Source organism: Schistocerca gregaria, chromosome 8, assembly GCF_023897955.1.
Source record: "Schistocerca gregaria isolate iqSchGreg1 chromosome 8, iqSchGreg1.2, whole genome shotgun sequence".
Classification (NCBI taxonomy): Eukaryota; Metazoa; Arthropoda; class Insecta; order Orthoptera; family Acrididae; genus Schistocerca; species Schistocerca gregaria.
The window spans coordinates 326,070,338-326,098,311 of NC_064927.1; the positions used below are offsets into that span (position 1 = coordinate 326,070,338).

At 40.8% G+C, this 27,974-nt stretch overlaps 1 protein-coding gene across 1 annotated transcript in view; it reads right to left on the reverse strand.

The window, feature by feature from the left end:
* Nucleotides 1-13,670: 13,670 nt before the first annotated feature.
* Nucleotides 13,671-27,974, reverse strand: part of LOC126284659 (odorant receptor 43a-like) — a 49,282-nt gene continuing 34,978 nt past the window's right edge. The window contains exons 3-5 of the mRNA XM_049983763.1: nt 24,143-24,244; nt 14,771-14,926; nt 13,671-13,843 (exon numbers count right to left, since the gene is read on the reverse strand). Coding sequence (XP_049839720.1) covers nt 13,787-13,843; nt 14,771-14,926; nt 24,143-24,244 — 315 coding nt within the window. The 3' untranslated portion in view covers nt 13,671-13,786. The remainder of the gene's footprint in view (nt 13,844-14,770; nt 14,927-24,142; nt 24,245-27,974) is intronic.

The window sequence follows — 27,974 nt, forward strand, 5'->3', positions numbered from 1 at the left end:
CATTGTTCTATTGAAAAATGACACCATGATACTAAATGAGAGATAACACTTTTGGCCATAGGATGTCCATGACCTACCATTGTGCTTTCAGAGTTCCCTCAGTCACTACCAATCCTGACCTGAACTCTTACCCGACGGTTTCCCGCACCATGAGAGAATGGATTGTCTCTCACGGATGGTTGTATCAGAGCATTTCGCTGCTGGAAATAATTCTTTAGCACTCAATTCTTCAGCAATCAATGCTTCCTGGTCCCAGCATCACTCCTAACATAGCAGTTTTTGTTGTGGTGTTAGTGACAGCCGATTTATGGTGAAGTAATTTCCTATGCTGGCTGCTACTCTCTAATCAATAACGCAAAAAAAATGTGGAAGGGAGTCCAGTATTTATTATTACATGACAAATGCATATGTGAAAGGGTTACAATATGTTTTGTGCACAATAAGTTGATCCTTCCCTGTGGTGCTCACATGACATCGACCAAAACCTAGAAGACAGTACTGCCCACACACTCCATTGCAGACCTACTGTCGTCCGATGTCACATCCAAACGCACCATAAGTCAGGATTTCGCTTAATTCGACCAACTGGCCAAACTGAGGCCTTCAGAGAGGCCCATGTCAAATACTGTCAGCTGTGATAATGCTCAAATGTGTACGTGACATCGCCATGTTCATTACAGCGATCTCTCAACACCTGTTGCTGTTCATACCCTGACTGGCCCGATAACAACAGTAAACGTGAACAACACTACTGCTGTCTGGTGGCTGTTCTGTCTGCTAACTCTAGTGATTCACTTACCTGTCGATACTGTATATATGTACAATGCTACATTATCAATGAATTTTACCATTTTTGTGCCTGTTTTTGTAGTGTTGACCTAGCGGTTTTCTTAACACATGTGTATTGAGGACATTCAATTGCTGGTGCTGTATTTCCATGTTCTTTTACTCTTTTCGTAGCTTGTTTCAAATGTCCTTCTGGTCTGTCCCATCTGTACAGTATGATGGTCAGTACATCAGTCACTATGCTGAAGTTGGTGAACACCATAATTAACTCAACATGTGAATATGTGCCACCCACCATTTGACCTTCAGGACTGTACCCTTCTTGTGTGGTATTGGTGTCATGTATGTATGGTTAATTTTGAGGGGCAATGGTTTGTGTTGTGTTTCCCTTTGCTTCTTTCTTATTTTATATCTGCGTCTTTTTCGATTTTATTATCAGTTTTTATGCCGAGAGGTCCTTGGTATCGCCTTTTTTTGCTATTTGAATCATGATGTCTAATTCCTTAACGTAGTTCTGTTTTTGTAGTTGTATAGTATTAAATATTTCGTGTTTGTCCTTTATTTCCAATTAGATTCTTGTTTTGTATTGTTTGTGTGCCTCTGTGTCATATTCTGTCTTCTTTTCTGGTTCATCCACTAAGCAGAAGATGTTATTCATGTACCTATATCAGTACATTTGATTGTATTTACCTGGTACTGTTCGCTGAAGTATTCTTGTCTCTAACTTGTTCATGAAGATAGTTGCTAACATCCTTTAAATGGGAGATCACATTGACAATCTTTCATTTTGTTCCTAAAATTATATATTAAAAGCTAATTTTGGTTCTAATAAAGTCTAAGGGTGGTGTCTTTTATTAGTAATAAAAAGCGTCCTGGGTCCCGGGTTCGAAACCCAACACCGCATAAACTTTTATTAATAATCAGCATTGGCGGTTGAAAACTTCCGGCATAAGGAGTCATCCTCATTCTGCCAACTTCCTTCTCAAAAAGGGCAGAGGAGCAGACAGAGGTTCAGGACTCTCTCTTGTCCTTAAGGTGGGAACTTGCCCATAAAGGTGCAAGAATCAGCAATGATCAACGGCTTGAGGATGCAGAAGACAATGGAAAACACTCCATGAAAGACACATATCGTGTATCTACGGGACATATGGCCTGTAATTGAAAAAGTGTCACCAAGGTCTCTCCATTGGTAAAAGATTCCGGAATAGTCAACCATTCGGGTCTCTGGCAAAGGGCTGCAATAAGGGAGGTGATTAATAGGAAAAGCATGGATAATCAACGAAAAAATAACGTTCTGCGATTCGAAAGCTTGAACGTTGTAAGTAAGCTAAAAATCTGAAATAGGAAATGCAAAGACTCAGTCTGGATGTAGTAGGATTTAGTGAAGTAAATAAAAAAAGACAAGGATTTCTGATCAGATGAGTATAAGGTAACATCAACAACAGCAGAAAATGGTATATCGGGAGTAAGATTCGTTGAAATAGGAAGGTAAGGCAGAAAGTGTAATACCGTGAACAGTTAAGTGATAGCAAACCAACACCGTAAGCTGAAATGGTAAGATAGAGAAAGTAAGAGTATATGAGGACACTGAAATGGTAATACAGTATGTAAATGAAGATGAAAATCTAATAGCGATGGGGGACTGAAATGCAGCTGTAGGGGAAGGAGTAGAAGAAATTGTTAGAGGGGAATATAGGCTTGCGAAAAAAAAAATGAGAGAGGAGGAAGACTAAATAAGTTCTGTAATATATTTCATCTAGTAATACGCGATTTCAGTTAGACTACATCACAGTTAGACAGAGATTTGGACTGTAAGGCATAACCAGGATCAGATCACAATGTACCAGTGATGAAGAGTAGGCTGAAGTCCCAGATATCAGACAGGAAGTATCAACGTGAAAAAAAAGAATTACTAATGAATGACGAGATACGTTTGAAGTTCCCTAAGGTTGCAGGTACAACAACAAAGAATAGCCCAGTATGCAGTACAGTTGAAGAGGAATCGACACCTCTAAGTAGGGTAATCACAGAAGTTGGGAAGAAAAGATAGGTACAAAGAAGGCAAATGTCAAAAAACTATGGCTAACAGAAGAAATACTTCAGATAATCGATGAAAGAAGAACGTACAAAAATGTTCACGGAATTCAGGAATAAAGAAATACCAGTCACTGAAGAATGAAATAAATAGAAAGTGCTGGGAAGCTAAGATGAATTTTTTGCATGAAAAGTGTGAAGAAATCGGAAAACAAATGATTGTCGGAAGGACTCAGCGCACATGAAAGTCAAAAGAACCTTCGGAGAAATTGAAACCAAGCGTGGTCATATTAAGAGTGCAACGGTAATTCCACTTTTAAATGCAGGGCAGAGAGTGGATATGCGAAAGCGAACATGGAAGGCCTCTGTGACGGGAAAGGTTTGTCTGATGTGACAGAGCAGAAATAGGAGTCGATATAGGAGGTACAGGGGATCCAGTATTAGTATCAGTAATTAAGAGAGCTTTGGTGGACTTAAGGTCACATAAGGCGGAAGGCAAGATAACATTCCATCAGAATTTCCTAAATTATTAGGGTAAGTTTCTATGAAATCAAACTGCTGAGGTCATCGATTCCTAGGCTTACAAACTAGCTAATGTAACTTAAACTAACTTACGCTGAAGACAACACACACACCCATGACCGAGGGAGGACTCGAAAATCCGACGGGTGCCTAGAACGCGCGACTATCACGCACGGCCTTCACGGTGATGAGTAGAATGTATGAGTCTGGTGACACACATTTTGACTTTCAGAAAAATATCATCCACACAACTCCAAAGACTACAAGACCTCACAAGATTCAGAATTATTGCACAATCAACTTAAAAGTCCAAAGTTACTTACAAGAAGAATACACAGAAGAATGGAAAAGGATGTTGAGAATGTGTTAGAGACGATCAGAATGTTTTTAGGAAAGGTAAAGGCTCAAGAGAGTACAGCAAGACTGAGTGTCACGAAGTAGATGGCGTGAAGTAATTCTACCTAGGCAGCAAAATAGCCAGTGACGGACAGAGCAAAAACGGCCTTAAAAGCAGAGAAGAACGGATTAAAATGGCATTCCTGGTCAAGAGAAGTCCACTAGTATCACAAATAAGCCTTAATTTGATGAGGAAATTTCTGAAAATGTGTATTTTAAGCATAGCATTTATTGGCGGTGGAACGTGGACTCTGGGAAAACTGGTACACAAAAGATTCGAAGCATCTGCGATCTGGTGCTACAGACGAATGTTGAAAGTAATTGGACTGATAAGGCGAGGAGGGTAAAAATCGTAGAGGGAGACCAAGAGATGAATACAGTAAGCAGATTCAGAAGGACGTAGGTTGCAGTAGGTACTGGGAGATGAAGAAGCTTGCACAGGATAAAGTACCATGGAGAGCTGCATCAAACCAGTCTCAGGACTGAAAACCACAACAAAAACAACAAGGTGAGGAATGAGGAGGTTCTGCGCACAGTCGGAGACCAGAGGACAATGTGGAAATACTGACAAGGTGATAGGACAGGATGATAGGACATCTGGTAAGACATGAGCGAATGACTTCCGTGGTACTAGAGGGAGCTGTATAAAGCAAAATCTGTAGAGGAAGACAGCAAGTGGAATACATCCCGCAAATAACTAAGGACGTAGGTAGAAGTGCTGGGCTGAGAAGGTTGGCATATGAGAAGAATTTGTTGCTGGTTGTATCGTACCAGTCAGAAGACAGATGACTCAAGGGAAAAAAAATTGAAATCCAGATTTTTTACTATTTGGGCCGTTTCTTCGACTTGAATTGTAAAATACATGTTCTCTACATCAAATGAGATTAACACAGGTGTTTTGGAAATACATGTGTCCTCTGTTAGATTTTTTAGTTCGTCTGTGACTTTCACTGTTCAGTTTTTCTTTGTTTTGTACTGTAATATGAGCGTGTTTAACGTTTGTGGATGCTTATCTGTATTTTATGACTGTTCTCATGGATATGTTTAATTTATGAATTTGTTTTTGGGTACAGAGTTTTGGAGAATTGGGTTTCATACGTACAATCTGAGATTTTCGTCTGTCTTGAATACGTGTTCAATATGCTTTAGCCCTGTTTCATTTCTGAATGGAACCTGCTGGTTGGCTCCAACTTCATTTTTGTGATTTTCCTCTGTATAATATGTTCTTGCCTTTTCTCATGTACTGCTTTCCATCTATGAGAACCATTGCATTCTTCTTGTCTGCCTTGGTTATGATTAATTTTTCTCTGTTTACAGTTTTCTCTAAGTATTTTCAGAGTTCTACGTTCCGTGATTATTTCTATTGTTTTATTGTGTTCATATTTTGTGTCTATGATCGTTTTAAATTCTTTGCCTATTAGTTCCCTACCTCCTTCATGTTAGTCGCCTTTCTTTGTTATTGAGGCATTATGTATTCATATCTCATGATAAAATGTTTCATGTAATGTTCATTCACTTGGGAGCTTTAAACCTTTCTGTGGCAGCTACGGTTCATCATCAGTAAATTTGCTGTCGATGATATTTATGAGGTGCGTGTAGAACTGAATAGAGCCTTTCTGCTTGGTTCAATTTTTTGAGTGCATTTGTTGCTCTTTAGTGTTTTTACATTATTTTGCTGTCGTGTTTAACTCTTATATGATAGAACAGATGTTTTATTCACCTTTGTCTAGTATATGAGACAAAGACGCCGTTTTCCATGGTGTGAGTTAATCGCAAGTGTTTGTCATGCGAATAACGTTCCAGTTTGTATTTTTGGAGTGAAATATTATACGGGCACTTGGAGGTCGGCTTCTCGAACTAATGACCTTACTTTCTGTGCAGCATGGGTGATAGCACTGCTGCTTCAGGTGAAGATCTACAGGAGATGCTTGGCTGAGCTCTATCTACAAATTGTATTTTAGCTGTTAGCTGTCTATTCAAGTGTCACCCTTTTAGAAGCAATATAGGACATTTTCTAATTTTACAGAGGAATACCAGACGGTGTTACAGCCACAAAAACAAAAGACTATTCCGTTTGCAGCATCAAATCAAAGTACCCTATAAATAAACGAATCTATGCAAGACGAAAACATAAACGTGTCTATTAAAGGAAAGAGATGTGATTTGCTACTTGAACGACTATTTCAGAATTAATTCGTATTGTGCTTTGATATTTTGAACTACTTACGTCTTGTTGGGTCAACTGAAGATGTTTTTCTAAAGTCTGAAACGATCACATCAGTGTGTGCGTAGCATTACTGCGATGCTGTAACACATTCACTACTTTTCGAGTTGTAGAACAGCCCACTCCTTATCTACTTAGTATGGCAATGAAATGAAATGAATTGATCGTGTAGCATTGAGGGCTGGGACGCCTCAACCTTGGAAGTCCGGCAGGCGAGTTGCAAGTCTTATGTAAGTTGACGCCACATTAGGCGACTTGTATGTCGGTGATGATAAGACCATGATGAGAACAACACCCAATCCACGAGCGGAGAAAGCCTCAAACATGGATGGGAATCGATCCCAGGCCCACTGCGTGGTAGAAAAACACGCTACCACTCAGCTAAGCAGGCGGACATTATTGCAATGTTGCGGAAGCACGCCTGTGTCATCGACCAAAGGTTTGCGGTTTTTGCAACACACATTGTTTTTGTCTTTTAGCGAAGGAAACCTAAATTATAGTCTAAGAATGAACCTCTAGAACGGATAGTTTATTGAAATCCTCACTGTAGCCCTTGGACACTAAGTTAAAAAGACACACAGCGGTGGTGCGGGTTTTTGCGTGTTTCCGTGTGCAGGCTGCAAATTAGATATTCACCTACCTCAGAACGGCGTCTGCTCGATGTCCCTCCGCTCGGCAATGTAGATACTTACAACTCTAGTAATTAAATAAAGTTCTGTAGAAAAAGTGTCATTAAAAAATTTATCGGGCCGTGAGATAATTGATTGGCTTCTGGAATATAACGTCCAAAATTTCCACACAAAAATGTTTATTTGTTCTTACAGTCAAAGAAACGGTACTATTCAGTCCACATTTAAACTATGGGTCATTTTCGTCAAGTTCACAATTAATACACTAACTTCGCACTCAAACCACACAGAAATCTGTCCAAACCCGATGCAAATTAAACAACGTTTTCACAGTCATTAATTTCACCTCTAATTAGAGTTAATACAATGGGTAATTCTTATGGATTCCTGAAAAGAGAACACTGCTCTCCATAAATGCTCTGTGGTTGAATACTGAAATATGCCACATGGATACTACAAAGGCCAAATTTTCACACTCGGATATCTGTCCAACAGAACAATTCTAGAACATCGAAACTTCACAATACTGTCTGTAACTACATCAGCGTCAGTCACTTTTCTATCTTTTAATACTAAAGACTACGCTACCTACCATTATGTTAATCCAATAGTCCTATATTTGCAACATCTTAGTGTAAAAACCTTCACCTTGCTTTTGACACCTTTTCAGATGTCATGAAACCAAAAGTCATTATATGTTGTTAGCTAAACTTTTTAATTCGCTGATAAATTATCTGCACTTATTTTGAAACCAATTTTTCACATGAACAAAGCTCTTGTTCTCAATAAACAACAACAGTGTGCAAAATAATATCCACTCTTACCTTTTAGTGAAGTCGAATTATATAATCTGCGCGAATTGGTATGGGTGGAGGTTATAATTAACAGCCTAACTAAGTTAATAATTGGCTCCTTCTAGACCCCCAGACTCCGATGATATAGTTGCTGAACAGTTCAGAGAAATTTAGAGTCTCGTAACAAGTAAATACCCCACTCATACGGTTACAGTTGGTGGGGACTTCAACCTTCCCTCGATATGTTGGCAAAAATGCTTGTCCAAAACCGGTGGTAGGCAGAAAACATCTTCCGAGATTGTCCTATATGCTTTCTCCGAAAATTATTTCGAGCAGTTAGTCCACGAACCCAAGCGAATTGCAAATGGTTGCGAAAACACACTTGACCTCTTAGCCACAAACAATCCAGAGCTAATAGAGAGCATCGTGACTGATACAGGGATTAGTGATCACAAGGTCGTTGTAGCTAGGCTCAATACCGTTTTTTCCAAATCAACCAGAAACAAACGCAAAATAGTTTTATTTAAAAAAGCGGATAAAGAGTCTCTAGAAGCCTTCCTTAGAGACAATCTCCATTCCTTCCGAAGTGACTGTGCAAATTTAGACGTGATGTGGCTCAGATTCAAAGATATAGTAGCAACAGCAATTGAGAGATTCATACCTCATAAATTAGTAAGTGATGGAACGGGTCACCCATGGTACACAAAACAGGTCCGAACGCTATTGCAGAGGCAACGGAAAAAGCATGCGAAGTTCAGAAGAACGCGAAATCCCGAAGATTGGCAAAAATTTACAGAAGCGCGAAATTTGGCACGGACTTCAATGCGAGATGCCTTTAATACGTTCCACAACGAAACATGATGTCGAAATTTGGTAGAAAATACGAAGAAATTCTGGTCCTATGTAAAGTACACTAGCGGCAAGACGCAGTCAATACCTTCGCTGCGCAGTGCCGATGGTACTGTTACCGACGACTGTGCCGCTAAAGCGGAGTTATTGAACGCAGTTTTCCGAAATTCCGTCACCAGAGAAGACGAATGGAATATTTCAGAATTTGAAACACGAACAGCTGCTAGCAGGAGTTTCTTAGAAGTAGATACCTTAGGGCAGGCTTAACAACTAGCCGGTTTTGAGCGCGAGTACTCGCATCTGCTCAGGCACGTGCTCAAGAACAGGTCCAAGGTCGCGGAGTAGGGTGGGAGAGAGGGAGGGGAAATTTGAGGCGGGGAGCGGAAAAGTAGCCCGGCCATATGCTAACATCGGCCACTGTATACTAAATTTTATTGCATTTGTGTAGCGTTTCGTTTTTCGCCATTTAAAATCTCAAGCTTTCTTCGCTAGTACATTATACTTTTCTGTTATTACTATCTGTATAGTTTTGTTTTTCTTCTGTCAAGAAAAATGGACACTTGGTGAGCCTTTGGCCGCTGGAATTGTATCATTTGCCTCTGCGATGTTTTCAGATCGCAAGAAGGGACAGAGGTACAGAATAAGGAAGCAAGGAATATTATAAAATCATGTGATTAAGAAGCAAGGTAGGAAAGTAAAACAAGGCTATCTTCTCGCTGTCTTGTATACTGGCGTATCTGTACGATCTATTACAAAAATTTGGAAAGGGATAATCTCCACATGTTTGACCTCTTTGTGCTCCTGGTAAAAAGCGTCCAACATCTGAGGTACAGAAGTCTCACTGTTATTACTTGAATATGGATGTAATAGTGTAATACGACACACTGTACTATATGCATGTGAACATCACATTTCCACTGCAAGCTAGAAACAGTCGAAAAGCAGTCACAAATAACAATGTTTTAATTGGTTCGCCGTGATGAGAAAAAGCATTCCAATTGTTGCATGCACATTATCAGCATTCCTAAACTAATTATACAACAGGCTACACAAATGAAGAAAATGGTCGGTATTATTACGAAATTAGGAATATCCTAAAAGACTGTCATGATTAGATATATTTAAGTTGTTGAAATGTACTGCTGACAAATGCAGATCTACTTTCTTGGCAATGTTTTTCGAACTCCAGCTCAGAAGGCACACATGGGTAGCTTCTGCATTCCTATCGCGCACATTATCCTACGCTGCTCACAATACACTGACCATTGCGTTGTGCAACAGATCAGTTGTTTATTTTTCTCAACAACTACTATTTTATTCGTGATCACACATTGTCAGTTTGGCAAGCCGTAGGTGAGTAACCAGTATATGGCATAGGCCTATCATTCCACCTGAAGGAACGCTCCTCATTATTTTAATACTACTCTGATCAAGAGAAGGAATAAAGTCTATTAGTAAGTTTCCATTCTAGCCACTCAGTGTTAAAAACACGATGGGTTATGGGGATTCCTCTAAAATTCCAACAGAAGTGGCAATCTATTTTTGTGTGAGTTGTTAACCTTTTTTCATTCGAAGAAGGATCACCATTTATAACGGCTACATTTCTCTTGGTTACAGGTTTAATTGTACTTCCTTTGTCACAGTGCAATTTGCCAAACTCATCTCACAGCAGCTTTTGCGACAGAATTCCGAAACGGAGTGCCTCACTAAACAAGTAATTGGCAAGCAGAGAGCTCGACAGCTTACGAAAACCCTCATAGTGTCGGTTTGCAGTAATATAAAAGAAGAAATTTCATGTTTATTTTCACACTAGGAAGCTCTTTTTTCGCTAGCTGTCGATAACTCTTAAAAAATTACAGTCACGGGAGTGAAATAAATAAAAAGGGAACTATAAGTACTGATATATCGCCATAGATAAGAAAGCTCTGTGCGTTTAAGAATTGGTCAAACACTCTCCTGCTTGTGTGCTATCATTCGCCAGAATTTCCTTTCGATGTCTCGAGCGGTTTAGCAGATTTGAGAGGTGTTACGACTATTTTACAATCGCGGGAGTGAGATCGGAAGTCGGCGCGCTACGTAGGATCCATTTTCTCGAGATCGGCGACAGATAGAGACCACCTCGCAAACAAAAAATTCAACATGTTAGCTAAATTTCATATGCAGCAAAATATGGTATAATGCACATCAAATACAAAATCATAGCGACCCCTAATTTTCGTTTCAAATTTGTTAAGTTCTCCGTTGTGTATTACTAAAATGTGTACATCACAATAATAATGGCCATTAGCGAGATGATGGGCACTTCGCCAAGAAGCTGACATATAACGCTACAAGTAAGGCAAAATCAAATATTTTCAGTGAATAGTTTGTGTAAAATCGTTTTAGAAAGATAACAGGTTGCGCGCTTTCGGTTCTGTCAGCGCAGAGCGTCGCCAGTTGGCGCGTGCCATGTATGGCATACGCGTCGCAATATGCGCTGGACCCGCGCGACCTGTGTGGAACGTGCGTGTGACGTAGCGTCTTCTCACGTCACACGTGCTATTCGCGTCTCAATCTGCGCCTAGCCTAACAGTCACTTCGCTGCTTAAGAATCATGTCAAGTCCCATTGTGTAACCCCAACCATGCTTTCACAGTTCAACCCCCATTGGGAGGAATTGTATCTGTTTACAGAAAAAAGATGGTGTTGCAAAATGCTTAGTATGTCACAAAACGCTGAATTCTTTTAGGAAATTTAATTTGCAGCGACATTATATGTCGTACCACACGAAAGACTACGGAAGTGGAAAATGTGATGGGCCAGATCATGCACAGGAAGTTATTCAACGTAAAAGAAGCTATCCGAAGAAGATCTGGACGACGAAGAAAAATCAAATGAGGCAGCTCTCAGAGTGTGTTCCAAAATTACTTTGCTTTTAGCAAAATCCCTGCGCCCCTTCAGTGATAGCGATTTAATAAAAGAATGTTTGGTAGTTGCAGCGGAATATTTGTGTCCATCTCAAGTTGAACAGTTTCGTATTGTGCCATTATCTAACATGACTATTATGCGTCGCATACAGGACATGGCAGACGACGTCCAGAGCCAGCGTGCAAAAATCTGTAAAGATTTTATGGCGTATTCTCTAGCTCTGGACGAAAGTGTTGATATCACTTGAACAACGCAGCTTGCCATATTTATTAGAGGTGTTAACAGAGATCTTCAGGTGAGGGAGGAGCTCCTCGATGTAGTAGCCATGAAGAACACTACAACCGGAGGTGAAATTTTAAGCAGTGTTGAAGAAAGTGTTGAAAATATACGATTGTCATGGAATTCTTTAGTTTCAGTGTCTACAGACGGTGCACCAGCGATGACAGGGAAAAAATCAGGTTTCGTTGAGCTGTTGAAGGAGAAAATGCAAAAACTGACCGTGCCAATGAAATAAGGGGCGTTCACTGTGCGATCCACCAGGAAAACGTATGTGCAAAGAGTATCACTCTAAAAAATGTGATGAATGTTGTTGTTCGTACAACCAATTATATAAGGAAGCATGGGCTACAACACAGACAATTTAAAAGCTTTCTTGAGGATGTAGAAACCCAGTATGGTAGCCTGCCTTATTACAGCGAGGTCTGCTGGCTTAGTCGTGGCAAATTATCAAATCGATTTTTTTGCCTATTAGATGAGATAAATATGTTCATGGAAATAAATAACATGTGTGTTCCCGAATTGAAAGAGCCTTCATGGAAATGTGATCTTAGCAGATTTCACTAGCCATCTGAATGCTTTGAACATTTCACTAGAAGGTAAAGGTCTGCTAATTACTCATTTCATAGATCGAATACGAGCTTTAAAATAAAATTAACACTTTGGGTGAGTCAGCTGGAAATAGGAAATCTAGCTTGTTTTCCTAAATTATCATCCATGCAAGATGTTCGCAAAGAATGTGAACGTTATTCACATAGTTTAATTGCCCTTAAGGGAAAATTTTAGCAACGCTTTCTAGATCTGACAGCACTAGACTGTGATTTTGATCTGTTCTCCTCTACATGTTCAGCGAAGATTGAAGAGATTCGTCTTGAGCTGCAACTAGAAATTATTGACCTGCAGGATGACGGAGAATACAGAGACAAATTTCAAAACAAGAAAAACATTTTGGAATTCTACAAACCCTTCCCTCAGGATAGATTTCCTCGTTTGCACAAACTGGCGGCTACAATAATATCAATGTTCGGTTCCAAGTATGTTTGTGAACAACTGTTCTCTGCAATGAAATGTAACAAGACGCGCCTGAGAAACGCATTGTCTGATCGAAATTTAAACTGCACGCAGCGTTTACAATGCACAAGAACAATTACTCCGAACATAGACGCAATTGTAAAGGGCAAAAAGTACAAGATAACCGAGAATCCCACACTTCAGTGACACCCTTTATTGTGTAACAGTTCACTAATTAATACGAATGTAGAGGCATGCACTAAGCTAATAAAATTATGTGGTACGTGTACATTCTCCTTTATTTGTTTCATTTTTCGCAGTAATAATTCGGGAGTGATATCCCTGTAGGTGGCCGCGGATTTACATTGACTGGCGGCAGCTGTTGTGTGCCCCACGTGACTCTCCCACCTCTCCGCTCTGGTCCGGCTGTGAGGGTAGCGTGCTCTCACTGATCGGTGCTTGCGCCTTGCTGCTCACAGCTACAACCTACATAGGTAGGAAGAATCATCATAATATAATAAGAGAAATCAGAGCTCGAACAGAAAGGCTTAGGTGTTCGTTTTTCTCACGCGCTGTTCGGGAGTGGAATGGTAGAGAGATAGTCTGATTGTGGTTCGATGAACCTTCTGCCAAGCACTTAAATGTGAATTCCTGAGTAATCATGTAGATGTAGATGCACTACAAGACCACCTTATCTGAGGACTTCATGATCATACATTTCAGCAGTCAATTTCCTGTTATTTAAGGCTCCAGCGTCTGTTTACCTTAACAAAAACTGTCACTCCATATGGGAAAGAAATAACCTTACTTGGTTGATAGTATGGATTTTCAGTGACACTTCGAAAATAACTACGTTTTGTGTTCTATTTCACTTTTTGCGTTATTTCAGAACGTGCAGTGTGAAGAACTAAGTTACTACAATAAAGAAATATCGAGAATTAAGAATAAAATGAATTTTTGGTTGAAACGTTTTAGGTATTTTTGATCTACCATACCTTGTACTTTCGCTTGCCTGTGACAGCTGCAGAGCATGTTGAGTTATTTATCATTCATTAGGCACATAGAATTGCATTTCAGATTTACTCAGATGTAATAAAGGTCACCAGTAATTTGAATTTAGAAAAACATAACTGATGATTTGGCATTTAAAGCAGCATTTACTGTTTACTAGTATGATTACAAAATCATGTAAGATTTTTTAATATAATGCCACATAAATTAATTTAAATAAGCTAGTGTTGGCTGTGAATTAGTGAATGTAGTTGATGATGAAAAAATTAGAAGATTTTAAAGTATGGTTTACACCAAATCACATTTCTTCCATTATATCACAGGCGCTGGCTGTTGTGGTTGGTAGCTCTAGCGACTGTTCATTTGACTCAGCAGTGCGTAGTATGAGTAAGAAGCGTTTACCAACTGAAACAGAGATATCGACATTGTGTTTATTCACAAACAATAGGATAAACAAGTGATTTATGTTAACTAATATTATTGCGATACATACTAACATGAAATTAAAAATACACAATTATTTGAAATGTCTTCATGAATTTCAGTTTTACATAAATGACGTGTCTAAAATAACAGTTATTTCATGATTTCAGTGGTTCGTCTATTGTAATCCTGGTTGATACACGTAATTTTCAGAGTATGTCAAAGATGACATTCCAGATGTGAAAAGTAAGCATAAAAAATAATTTACGTTAGACCACCGATATTTCCAATGAATTTCGAAACACTTTCACTTAGATTCACAACTTTTAATGAATGAACGTTGCCGTGTTGTTTAAATACAGGAGAAATCGATGTTACCAGCAGTAATTATCATAATTACGGCTTAACAGTCTTCTTACGTTTATTTATTATTCTGAGAAAGACGGACTATTCAAGATATGGTAAAGTGGGAGTCCACAGTTCAGAAAGGCTGCGGTTCGATCTCCAGTTACCTGTACTACTTTATCTACCATTTATTACTTATTTCACCTCTGGCAATGTTTACTACCGTGCAGAATGAAGAACTCTACAGTCTGCAAAGTCTATGTTAAGCTATATCCCTCTGTAAGTGAATGGATAAGTCAGTTACATCGTTGGATGAAGCAAGTGGAGCACCAAGCCAAATATGACTGTGGCTAGCAAAGCAATGCACTGTTAAGACGAGCTTCCTGGTTGACAGCTGCTTAGTGTTTAGTTGGAAGATTCAAATAAACACGTTGGTCGTTTTACAAAGATGAATTTGGTGGTTACAGCAGTCCCGATGTTCACACAGTAAATTTTCGCCTGACAACTTCGGCTATGTTCAGTTTTTAGTTTTTATTGACTGACGGAACATGTATGTAGACTAACCGTGAGGAATGCTTCCCTGTTGATGGGGTAGAGATGTCCAGCTGTGAGAACTAGCGGCTTCTGGGAACGGCTGACGATGATCCTCAGAGCACGTTTGAAGCGCTCACTCGCGTCCACCCAAGAGCTGTTGTATGCTGCCACCGAGACCGCCTCTGCCTGTAGTAAACAAGACACGCTACTGTGTACATGTTATAAAATTTTTATTTTTTTTATGCACATCTTGACAATGAAGTAAAGTACCCAGGAGACATGGTCGGATGTCAATTGAACTTTTACGGACGTACTTGCCGTCAGTGGTTATGTTAATGATTACAATTTCGGTGTCTGAAACAGGTAGAATGACCACCAGAGTCCACAAGTGTCGCTCAAGTCCAGTGTTGGTACCACGCCTGGTAGGGCGTATGTGGAGGGCCGAACACTGTCAGATGTTGGATTATCATGGTGATGGACGCGGTGAGCTGTGGACTTGTGTGAGACAGTGTTACCTGCACCTCACAGACATTGAGATAGGCCTTGTTGTCGATTGGCACCGGCTGCTGTGACCGAGCGGTTCTAGGCACTTTAGTCTGGAACCGCGCGACTGCTACGGTCGCAGGTTCGAATCCTGCAGCGAGCATGGATGTGTGTGATGTCCTTAGTTAGTCAGGTTTAAGTAGTTCTAAGTTATAGGGGACTGATGACTTCAGATGTTAAGTCCCATAGTGCTCAGAGCCATTTGAACCATTTTGTCGATCTGCATTTGGCTCTCTGATGGACTCATGCCATATCCAAATTTGTACCCTTTGGTATGCGACAGTAGATTGAACTGCCTGGTAACATGAGGGCAGGGTACTCGTTGGCAAGCACACCACAGAACTGCAGATACGCCTTACCAAATCTGTATTTGCAATTCGAGTGTTAGCAGACACAGGCGACATAACAGTGAAAAAGCTTGCATACTTTGCCAACTTTCATTCCATAAAGTCATATGGTATAATATTTTGGGGTAACTCTTCAAGTCAAACAAAAGGTTTTCAGAGCCCAAAAGCATGTAATACGTATTATTTGTGCAGTAAACTCACGGACGTCTTGTAGTAACCGCTTCAAAGAACTGGGCATACTAACTACTGCCTCTCAGTATATTTACTCCTTAATGAAATTTGTCCTAAATAATATATATCTTTTTCCAACAAACAGTTCAGTTCATACATACAATACCAGGAACCAAAATTATGTGCACAAGGACTTAAAAGGACTTACTTTACTTCAAAATGGGGTCCACTACTCAGGAACACTCATCTTCAATAATTTGCCAGCAAACATAAAAAAATTTAGTTACAAATAAAGATCAGTTTGAATGGAGCCAGAAAGACTTACTAGTGGCCAACTCCTTCTACTCCATTGACGAATTTTTTAATAGAAACAAATGATGTGTTGTATATATTCATACTATTAGTATTGTTATTTCAACTATAAATAAGAAAAAAAGGTGACATGTGCACGTCCACGAGGATCTCCTCAACACGGATCTATGGAACGAAACACTATTCTACTCTAATCTAATCTGTTCCACCACATCCCACAACCACATGGGAGCATCGCAGTATCGCGCACCAAGATCTCTGAAACACTCTCACCTCAGCATCTCCCATCCGACAAGAAGTAATGGATTCCCAGAAAATTTCTGTGCAATGACACACTGGTGTTCAAAGACTACCAGCAGTCGGACAAGGGCATTACAATCCCATGTGTACCCTTCCACTAACGCCACAACAGATGCTGTTGTTTTTCAAGTGGTGCTATGTGCACGAATCGTGGACTGGAGATGAAAGGCGTCGTATTGTTCTCCGTGATGAACCACATCGGATGGCCACTGTCAGCAAGTATGCCATCGATGCGGGGAGAGATCCCATTTTTTCCAATTTTTCAAAGAGGAACAACGGTATTATTCGTGGCGTCATGGTGTGGGCAGGTATCAGATATAGCTCAGATGAAGACTGGCAACAAACGAGGAAATTCTGACGGCGCAGCTGTACTTGACAGACATTGACGCCCTCCTCTGTCACCTCTCACATGAGGGTATTGTGGTGCAATTTTTGACCAGGACAATTCCCGTCTACGTGAACGGTGTACATGATGTTGAGGTACCCTCGTGGGCACCACGATGCCCAGATCTGTCCCCAATAGAAAATTTTTGGGATCAGTTAGGATGTCGACTCGGTCCCAGTGACTATATCCAGGATTTCATGGACCAGTAACAACAACTGTGGACCAACGTTGCTCAGAAGAGGTGCGGGTCCCGGTCAGAAAGTGTGGAAGCTGGCTCACGTCGCCAAGTTCTTTGTAACTTGGATTTTGTTTTGTGATCTCTACAATAACGTCAAATACCCTCTCAAGACATGAAATTTCATTTTGTTTCATGATCCCCTTCTGGTTTCATCATTTTTTGTCTGTATTTATTGTAAAAACGCTAAGAAAAAGGAAGTAGCGTAAATTTCCCTCTTCACAGCTTGGGTGGCATAATGGGAATCGAAACTCAGAAATTAATCAAAGCATGGCCGAATTTCCACACATCACCTACTCCTAGTGGTAACTATGTAAACATGTAGTGTCAGTGATCCGCTGTCATCCAGACTGTCAAGAAGGAAAATAAACACGAAAACCGACTAATCAATACGTAAAAGAGAGATGCAAAAGTACGTTTACAACGAATGTCCAAGTAACATTTATACAAATTCCCACAAAAACACTATATGGCAAAATCAATATTATACTTAAGGTAATAACGCCAATCGAATGCAGTCACAGTCTACAATAATAAGAATATCTCCTATTAATGTATATAAAGAACATCAGATGCTGGAAGTATGTCGCACTCAATTCGAACACTTCGCATGATATCCTCGACGCCATAAATAGAGGAAACTAGGTTTCCTCAATGATTCTGGGCTTTCGGGAGGCTTCTCCTTAAGTACTACATCTACGCTTTACAAATAAAATACTATCCTATGGGATGACTATGGAGGTATACGGTTCTGGACGGAGAGTCATCTAGAGGCACTGATGTGCCACAGGGGAGTGTAACAAGACAGTTGCCATTCATGTTCCACATTAATGACTTGGTGTTTATAGCTCCACTTCCTCAGTTTTGTTTCAAGCTCACTGAAAGTTAATCCTGCTGATTATTGCACATCTTTCTATACAGCGTTTAAGGAAGTGTTATCTAGTACGTGCAAATCTGTCTAGTTTTCACTGAGTGTATGCGACAGTTTCTTCTGAATACGTCAATAATGTCACAAACAAATCCCAAGTTTTAAAAAATATGCACAGAGACCACTGAGTTAGGATTTTGAAATACCACAGCAATGATCTACAAGAAGTTGGCGAACCAGATCAGTGTGACTCCCCTCTTCTGGGCTAATGACATTCTCGGTGCGGCCTCAAAATATTAAACCATATAGGGTAATTAAGTGAAAGTAAGCAAAGTAAATCAATTGTAGGGTTTGAATATCAAACACACTGCCGGCGTTTTGGCCGAGCGGTTCTAGGCGCTTCAGTCTGGAACCGCGCGACCGCTACAGTCACAGGTTCGAATCCTGCCTCGGGCATGGATGTGTGTATTTCTAAGTTCTAGGGGACTGATGACCTCAGATGTTAAGTCCCTTAGTGCTCAGAGCCATTTGAACCATGAAACACACCGGAGATTCAGCGACTCGTCGATTTGTCTGGGATCGCGATAGATTACAGCGAAACTAATGATGAAGTCTTAAATTACGCATTTAATAAATTATTCATGCATGACGATCGTACAGACATACTACAGTTGGACCGTCGCACAGATTCCCGTATGGAGGACATCGACATTCCCGGCGTTGAGAAGCAACTTCAAGAATTGAAAATAAATAAGTCGCAAAGTCTGGACATAATCCCAGTACACTATGGCTCTGGTACCTTATTTACCTTGCATTTATCGTAAATTTCTCGTCCAGCGCCAAGTCCCAAACAACGGTTAAAAACACTAGTGAAGCCTGTACATAATAACGGTAAATGAATGGACCCGCAAAACTACAGACCAATGTCGTTCACATCATTGTACTTATTCCCATTTCGAATGTAATAAATATCCTTTAGACCGAAAACCAATTGTCCACAAATGAGCGCAGATTAACTAAGCATCGCCCGTGCGAAATTCATCTTGACCTTTTCTCACACGACATCCTGTGAACCACGGATGCAGGTGACAGGCAGATTCCATATTCCTTGATTTTCGGAATCACTTCTAATGGTGCCTCACTGCAGTCTGTTAACGAACGTCCGTACATATGGAAGAGCTTCCCAAATATACGTGTGAGTTTCTCGATGATTACAGAAGTAATAGCACCCTCTACGTTGTCATCGGTGAGTATTCATCAGAGGCAATGTTATTATCATGAGCGCCGCGGCGATGTGTTGTGGGATCGGTCATGCTTTCTGTATACTTTAATGATCTGGCGGACGGGATGAGCGATCCTTTGCTGCTGAAGGTACTGTATGTGAGACGGTATTGCCGTTCAGACTCATCATCAATCAATTTGCTCCACAAATAGCAAAACTTATCTACTGCTTAAAGTGTCTCATTTCCAAATCTAATTCCTTCAGCAGCAAATGATTTAATTCGACTACACTCCATTCTCCTCGTTTTGTTTTTGTTGACGTTCATCTTATAGCCTCCTTTCAAGACACTATCCATACTGTTCAACAGCTCTCCCAGGTCCTGTGATGTCTCTGACAGGATTACAATTTCATCGGCAAACCTCAAAATTATTATTTCTTCTCCACGGATTTTAATTCCTACTTACAGTTCTCCCTGTCTTTCCTTTACTGCTTGCGCAGTATACAGTTTGAATATGATCGCGTGCAGTCTACAACCTTGTCTCACTCGCTTCGCAACAGGTGCCTCCCTTTAATGACCATCGATTCTTATTACTGCCATATGGTTTCTGTAAAAATGTAAAAAGCCATTCGCTCCCTGTGTTTTACCCCTGTCATCTACAGAATTTGAAAGAGAGTATTTCAGTCAACATTGTCAAAAGCTTTCTCTAAGTCTGCAAATGATAGACACGTAGGTGTGCCTCTCCTTAATCGGTCTTGTAGGATAAGTAGTGGATTCAGTATTGCCTGGCGTGTTCTAATATTTTTTTCGGAATCGAAACTGATCTTCCCCGAGGTCGGCTTCTACCAGTTTTTCCATTAATCTGTAAGGAATTCGTATTAATTATTTGCAGTCGTGACTTTTAAACTGATAGTTCGGTAATTTTCCCCCTGTCAACAAATGCTTTGTTTAGGATTGGAATTATTACGTTATTCTAGAAGTCTGAGGATATTTTGTCTGGTTCACACATCTTGCTCACCGGACGGAAGAGTTTTGTCACGATTGGCTCTCGCGAGGCTATCAGTAGTTCCAACGGAATGTCTACTCCTGGGCTCTTGTTTCGATTTAATTCTTCAACTGTTTTGTCAAGTTCACCACGCAGTATCACCGTATCATGTCTCCCTTCTCATCTTCATCTACGTCCTTTTCCATTTCTATAATGTGTCCCTCAAGTACACTTCCCTTGCATAGACCCTCTATGTAATCCATTAACCCTTCTGTTTTCACTTCTTTGTTTGGGACTGTTTTTCCACCTGAGCTCTTGATATTCAAACAGGCGGTTCTCTTTTTCTCCAAAGGTCTCTTTAATTTTCCTGTAGGCAGCATCTATCTTATACCTAGTGATATATGCTGTTATATTCTTAAATTTGTCCTCTAGCCATCCCTGCTTAGCCATTTTACACTTCCTGTCAATCTCATTTTTGAGACGTTTGTATTACTTTTCGTCTGCTTCCTTTAATGTATTTTTATATTTATCCTTTCATCAATTAAATTCAATATATCTTCTATTACTGAAGGATTTCTACTAGCCATCGTCTTTTTATCTACTTCATTCTTTGCTGCCTTCACTATTTCATCTCTCAAAGCTGTCCATTCTTCTACTACTATATTTCTTTCCCCTGTTCTCGCCAACCGTTTTCTAATGCTCATTCCGAAACTCTCTGTAATCTCTGGTTCTCTCAGTTTATCCATGTCCCATCTCCTTAAATTCCCATTTTTTGCAGTTTCTTCAGTTTAAATCTACAGTTCATAACAGTTGTCAGCGCCCGTCCCAATTCCTAATCTTTACACAGTCCAATCTCGCCACTTCCAGGAACGATGATGAAATGATGAGGACTAAACAAACACCCAGACACCGGGCGGAGAAAATCACCAAACCGGCCAGGAATCGAACCCGGGACTCCGTGATCCAGAGAGCTGCTGACATTTCAAGGAGATGTGCAGCTGTCCAAAGACTTGAAAACTGTGGAGACAACTATTTGGAGCAAAATCTCTTCAAGGTTGGCACAAAAAAAAAGTGTGTGAAATCTTATGGGACTTAACTGCTAAGGTCATCAGTCCCTAAGCTTACACACTACTTAACCTAAATTATCCTAAGGACAAACACGCACACCCATGCTCGAGGGAGGACTCGAACCTCCACCGGGACTAGCTGCACAGTCCATGACTGCAGTGCCCTAGACCGTTCGCCTAATTCCGCGCGGCTCAAGGTTGGCACAGGTTCTCTGTTATCAAAGAGTGTTAAAGTGGCGTCTTATGATATTATTTTTGAAACTTCTCCAAGATACAGCACCCTGCTCGCAACGAATGTGGAAATTCTGTGAGGCGAGTGCACTCCTCTCTATTACGTTTCGATTATACAGGGTGGTCCATTGATCGTTATCGCGCCAAATATGTCACGAAATAACCGTCAAACGATAAATCTACAAAGAACGAAACTTGTCTAGTTTGAAGGGGGAAACCAGATGGCGCTATGGTTGGCCGACTAGATGGAGATGCCATGGGTAAAACGGATGTCAACTGCGTTTTTTAAAATAGGAACCCCCATTTTTATTACATATTCGAGTAGTACGTAAAGAAATATAAATGTTTTAGTTGGACCATTTTTTTCGCTTTGTGATAGATGGCGCTGTAATAGTCATAAACGTGTAAGTACGTGCCATCACGTAACATTCTGCCAGTGCAGGCAGTATCTGGTTCGTGATACATTACCCGTGTTAAAATGGACCGTTTACCAATTGCTGAAAAGGTCAATATGGTGTTATTGTATGGCTTTTATGATCAAAATGCCCAACGGGTGTGTGCTATGTATGCTGCTCGGTATCCTGGACGACATCATCCAAGTGTCCGGACCGTTCGCCAGACAGTTAGGTTATTTAACGAAACAGGAAGTGTACAGCCACATGTGAAACGTCAACCACGACTTGCAACAAATGATGACGCCCAAGCAGGTGTTTTAGCTGCTATCGCGGCTAATCCGCACATCAGTAACAGACAAACTGCGCGAGATCGGGAATCTCAAAAAGGTCGGTGTTGAGAATGCTACATCAACATCGACTACACCCGTACCATATTTCTATGCATCAGGAATTGCATGGAGACGACTTTGATCGTCGTGTACTGTTCTGACACTGGACACAAGAGAAATTACAGGAAGATGACAGATTTTTTTTACGCGTTTTATTTAGCGACGAAGCGTCATTCGCCAACAGCGGTAACGTAAACCGACATAATGTGCACAGTTGGGCAACGTAAAATCCACGATGGCTGCGACAAATGGAACATCAGCGACCTTGGCGGGTTAATGTATGGTGCGGAATTATAGGAGGAAGGATTATTGACTCCCATTTTATCGATGGCAAGCTAAATGGTGCAATGTATGACGATTTCCTATGTAATGTTCTACCGATGTTACTACAAGATGTTTCACTGCATGAGAGTTTGGCAATGTATTTTCTACATGATGGATGTCCGACAGATAGCTCGCGGGATGTTGAAGCGGTATTGAATTGCATATTTCATGACAGGTGGATTGGTCGTCGAAGCACTATACCATGGGCCGCACGTTTACCGGATCTGACGTCGCCGGATTTCTTTCTGTGGGGAAAGTTGAAGGATATTTGCCATCGTGATCCACCGAAAACGCCTGACAACATGCGTCAGCACAATGTCAATGCATGTGCGAACATTACGGAAGGCGAACTACTCGTTGGTGAGAGGAATGTCGTTACACGTATTGCCAAATGCACTGAGGTTGACGCACATCATTTTGAGCATTTATTGCATAAAAGTGGAATTTACAGGTAATCACGCTGTAACAATATGCGTCTCAGAAATGATAAGTTCACAAAGGTACATGTTTCGCATTGGAACAACAGAAATAAAATGTTCAAACGTTCCTACTTTCTGAATTTTAATTTAAAAGAAAAAACCTACCTGTTACCAACTGTTCGTCTAAAATTTTGAGCCATATGCTTGTGACTGTTAAGCGCCACCTATCACAGAGCGAAAGAAGCAGCCCAACTAAGACATTAATATTTCCTTACGTACTACAGGAATATGTACTAAAAATGGGGCTTCCTATTTTAAAAAAAATGCAGTTGACTTCTGTTCGACCTATGGCAGCGCCATCTAGCGGGCAAACCATAACGCCGCCTGGTTTCCCCCTACAAGCTAGACAAGTTTCGTACACCGTAGTGTTTTCGCTTGACGCTTATTTCGTGATATATTCGGCCCAGTCACGATCAATGGACCACCCTGTATACCGCTTGCAGTGGACTCAGTTTCTTTGATGAACATATAGGAACCATTTAGGGCCATGATTTTCTTTCCATACTTCTTCTTATACTTATCTCTAGACTAAACTTCCTAACATCAATGTTTCACAGCTAATAAGAGTCTATTGCATTTCGTGAAACGTCTATACTGTATTCGAGAATGAGAGGTTTCGATTAAAACCATGTCTGGACCAAAAAAAAGTCTATGTAGGATACCAAGAGGTAAGAAGAGACCGATATGATGACCTAATGGAAGGAGCATATCTTATACTATAAAGCATGCAGGAGAGGCTTGGGTGCATGGAAGAAACTGGAGCACGCCTTTATCAGCAGTGAATGTCTAGAGGCTAATGATGACGACGATGATGATGATGACGTACTTCAACAGTACATAGACCGAATGTGGGTCTCGTATGTTGAATACCGTGTAATTTTGTCATAGATCTATTAGCTGCTTTTCCTAGTAGAGAGACAGTTCGTAAAAAATTCGTTAACGTTGCAAAAAACAATGATGATACGATATTTCCTTTGCTTGTAGTGGTACAGTCTAGGTTCATAATAATAATAGTAATAACAAAAACACCTTGGCTTGAGTGCCTTAGAGACTGAAATTTCGAATCAGCTTAATAACTGTGGAAGAGTTGCCGGCAAAATCCTGGAAACAAGTACGAGTAATTCAGTGCAGTAAGTTTATCTCATGCTCACCTGCGCTGTCACGTTATTTGCTGCCCAACAATAAAGGTAGACTTGGCCTCCCGGAATTGGAAGAAATGATGCGCATTTCAATACTGCACTGAATTCTTCACTCTGCGAAAAGTCAAAACAAATATATAAATACCTGAAAAGATGTATGGCCTGGATTATATTAACACAGAGATAGCAACAGATTAAACAAAACTACATGTACCTTACAGTTTCGACTACAATGGATTTGTTATAATATGTAGTCGGTTTCTGTGTTCTTCTGATTCCCTTTTACGTACATGGATGTGCTTGAGTAAATCTCTATGTTCCTCGCAAAAGGCGGAAGCCGTGCGTTCTAAACCGTAGTACACCTGATTTTATGCAGCATTCGGCAAGTTTCCTAACAAATATTGTTCTTCTATAGCTCTCATACACTAATATGTAACTGCTTGTTTCCAGAACATACCCAGACGTAGAATAAATCTGTGCACATACACATTCTCGAGAAAACATTTTACAACAGTTTTTTTATTTAATATTGTCGGAGTTTCAAGGTGTGTGGTCAGCATTCCTGAGGGCTAAAATGACAACTGACGACATTCCGAAGGAAAACTCTGTGTCCACGCCTTTCACCACACAAGATGCCACTTGCCACCGAAAAAGCGTTTCACTGAATATTCCACAAGGTCAAGTGTACAGGTGAGGCACTATTGGATATTTTGCGCTTACTGTTGGACTTGTAGTAGGCAGGGCATATACGAGGGTTGTTTGTTAAGTAAGGGCCTTACGCGCTTATAGTCCCGTAGTTCGCGCGGACGCCGCAACAAGCCACCGCGCCACCTGCCGGCATCCCTCCCGTTCACACTGATGCAAGTCGCAGCTCTGTAGCTGACGTGTACGCATCGCTGTGCTACTTTACAATGTTTACGATTATTGAATGGCCCGCCGAGTGTGAGATACGGTCAGTGATACGTTTTTTGACCGCGAGAAGCCTGTCAGCTGCATAAATTCATCGTCAGATAACACAAGTTTATGGCTTGAATGCAATGAGTAAAGGTAAAGTGCGTCAATGGGTTAGAGAGTTTAAAAATGGCCGTCAAAACGTCCATGACGAAGAACGCTCAGGCCGGCTCTCTGTGATCACTGTTGATTTGGTGGCTGCAGTCGAAACAAAATGGCTTTGTCTGTAATTTCACTGACAGGGTGATAGGAGAGGAAAATTAATAGGAAACATTCGCATAGTGGCAAATTTTTGTGCAATGCAAAAAGAAGTGCAATGAAAATAATATTAAAATTCCTGACCGATAGGGTGTGAGCGTAGCTGAGGGGTGTCAGTTCTTATGTTTTTCTGAGATAACTCGAAGACGTTGTGGTTTCTAACAAAAATGTTTCCTTGTGCAAAGTTACCCTACATTAAATTATCTACAAGAAAAGGTTTTGTGCATTTTTTCTCTACAAGCACACGATTCCACATTGCGGGGATAGAAAAATCACATATTTTAAAAAATAGTGTTTTTATTATGAAATTATTGTTTATTATTAATAAATAAAGCTCGTTAAGAACAAATTTTAACACACGTTAGCGCAATAGAGCCGTTTCAAGAGATAAATTGGACGAGCAGGGGAAGGGGACGCAGGTAGGTCGCTAGATTGGGGTCATGCGCTTACTTCATTCATAGATCTGCAAAATGAAGAATAATCGGGCGATCCTTACTTCTATATACTTCACTACTTCAGAAGAAGTGACTGCGTCATGTTTCACAAATATATACCGACCCTACCGCAGCGTACTTATGAACGACTAGCGACGACGCATCGTTACGCCCGAGGGGAGTTTATTTTCCGTGGAGTTCATTAACGCTACAGGGAATACAGATATCAGTTATCAATAGTACTAAAGCAACAAATGTACGTGGACAGAAAGTATGTAAATCTTTCCCCACTGCTCTACACTGCTAGAAGGGAGGTCGATTCCTGGTTTTCCCATACGGCAGCTGTCGTGTTCTTTAAGCAATGGCAAACCCCTCCACCATGGGTCCAACTCACTTTTCCGTTTGCAGACAGACCCACCATTTGTTGTCCAAGACAAGTTCATTGGGCTTCTGTTTTATTATTCAATTGCTTTCAGTGTATTAAGTGAACACTTATTTTCAGCTCTTAAGTGAGCTGTGCACATACACATTCTCGAGAAAACATTTTACAACAGTTTTTTTTATTTAATATTGTCGGAGTTTCAAGGTGTGCCTGCCACGTGTGTAACATGTTGAAAAGTAATGCCACTGAACGTTTTATATCCAAATTCTTAAAGCTTTTTAAAGAATGTCTTCCGAGACCTGGCAGTGAACAAAAAACGGCGAATCGTTAGATGCGGCATCAGCGGTCATCCGAGCAAGGTCGCGCAACCCTGTCGAATCTCTCGCGTCCGGCTGTGACTCATGCAGTGTTGGAGCGGTTGGAACTCTCATTCGAGGTGATCGGCGGAACATCTGTGCGGAAATGGTTGCTCGTTACGAGGCTGATCCTGACAATTGTCAGAGTAAACAAAACCTCTCTCGTAAAAGAAATTAAAAAAATATTCAAAGCTGCACCCTCAGCCGGTAAAATCATGGCGACGAACCTCTGGGATTCTGAAGGGGTTATTCTGTTTGGTGTTCTCCTCTCGTGGTGCAACCATCAACTCTGATATGTATTGTGCTAAACTCTGGAATCTGAAGAATGGGCCTCAGCGTTGACGCGGTCACAGAAATGCAAACGAACTTCTCCTTCTCCATTGCAACGCAAGGGCTCACGTAAGTCTGAACATCTCAGAGGAGCTCACAAAACTTCGTTCATCCTCTTCCACCCTACAGCCCAGGTCTCGCACATTCAGACTTCCATCTCCTCTTTGTTCCAGTAAAGGATGTACTCCGCGGGAAGCAGCACGGGGATGATGGGCAGGTTATTGAGGCAGCAAGACGTTGGTTCCGACGTCGACCAGTAGTGTGGTAGCTCTCGCGTATGGCGGTGTAAGGCTGTCGCATTGAACGGAGATTATGTTGGAAAAAAAGGGTTTTGTAACAAAAAGAGTAGGGAATAGTATGGTGCATTGGAGTCCTGAATAATACGAACCATATTTATTGAACACACACCCAGAACACAATGAATGCCTTAATACGCTTCTACTGCACTTAAATGTGGTACGCCCTTTTAAATCTGTTATCAACCTATTTCATCTAATAACAAAAATAATTTTATGATATTAATACTTTGTTTCAGAAAATATGCTAATTTTCCATCTCCCGCGACTAGGAAATCTAGCGCACTTTGATTTCGTACTCGGAAAAATTTTCGCTAGAATTCGCTGTTTTCGAATTATTCAAGTACAACATGAGAAATTATATTTCATCGCCCCTCCCACAACCACCACCACCTCTATGCTGATACCCTACTGGTCAGCAGTTTTAGTATCTTTTTTTGCATGACACTCCCTCCTGGCACTGTAAAAAAAAGCCGCGTGCGACTTCACGAATTCATTAGCTCAGTGAAACCCTTTTCCATCTTCGGTGACGGGGTAAGACGACAATGGTAATGGGGGGGGGCTTTGATATGAACGACAGTCACATGGTATGGGAGGGCCGATACGACAGCTGAAACCAGGTGCCTGTCATAAATTGCAGGCTGCAGCTGGCATATGAACAGGTTATTTCAGTACGACCAAACAGTTTGACAAAATAGACGTTGAAAGTCAATAGTTTCTCAGTAGAGTAACGAAGAGGAAATGGAAGCATAGCTACCTGTAACAACTGTGTTGTATCTGAAACCACTAGAATCGTTGTTACAGGTACTCTGCAAAAACTAGTGCATGGCTGTTGCC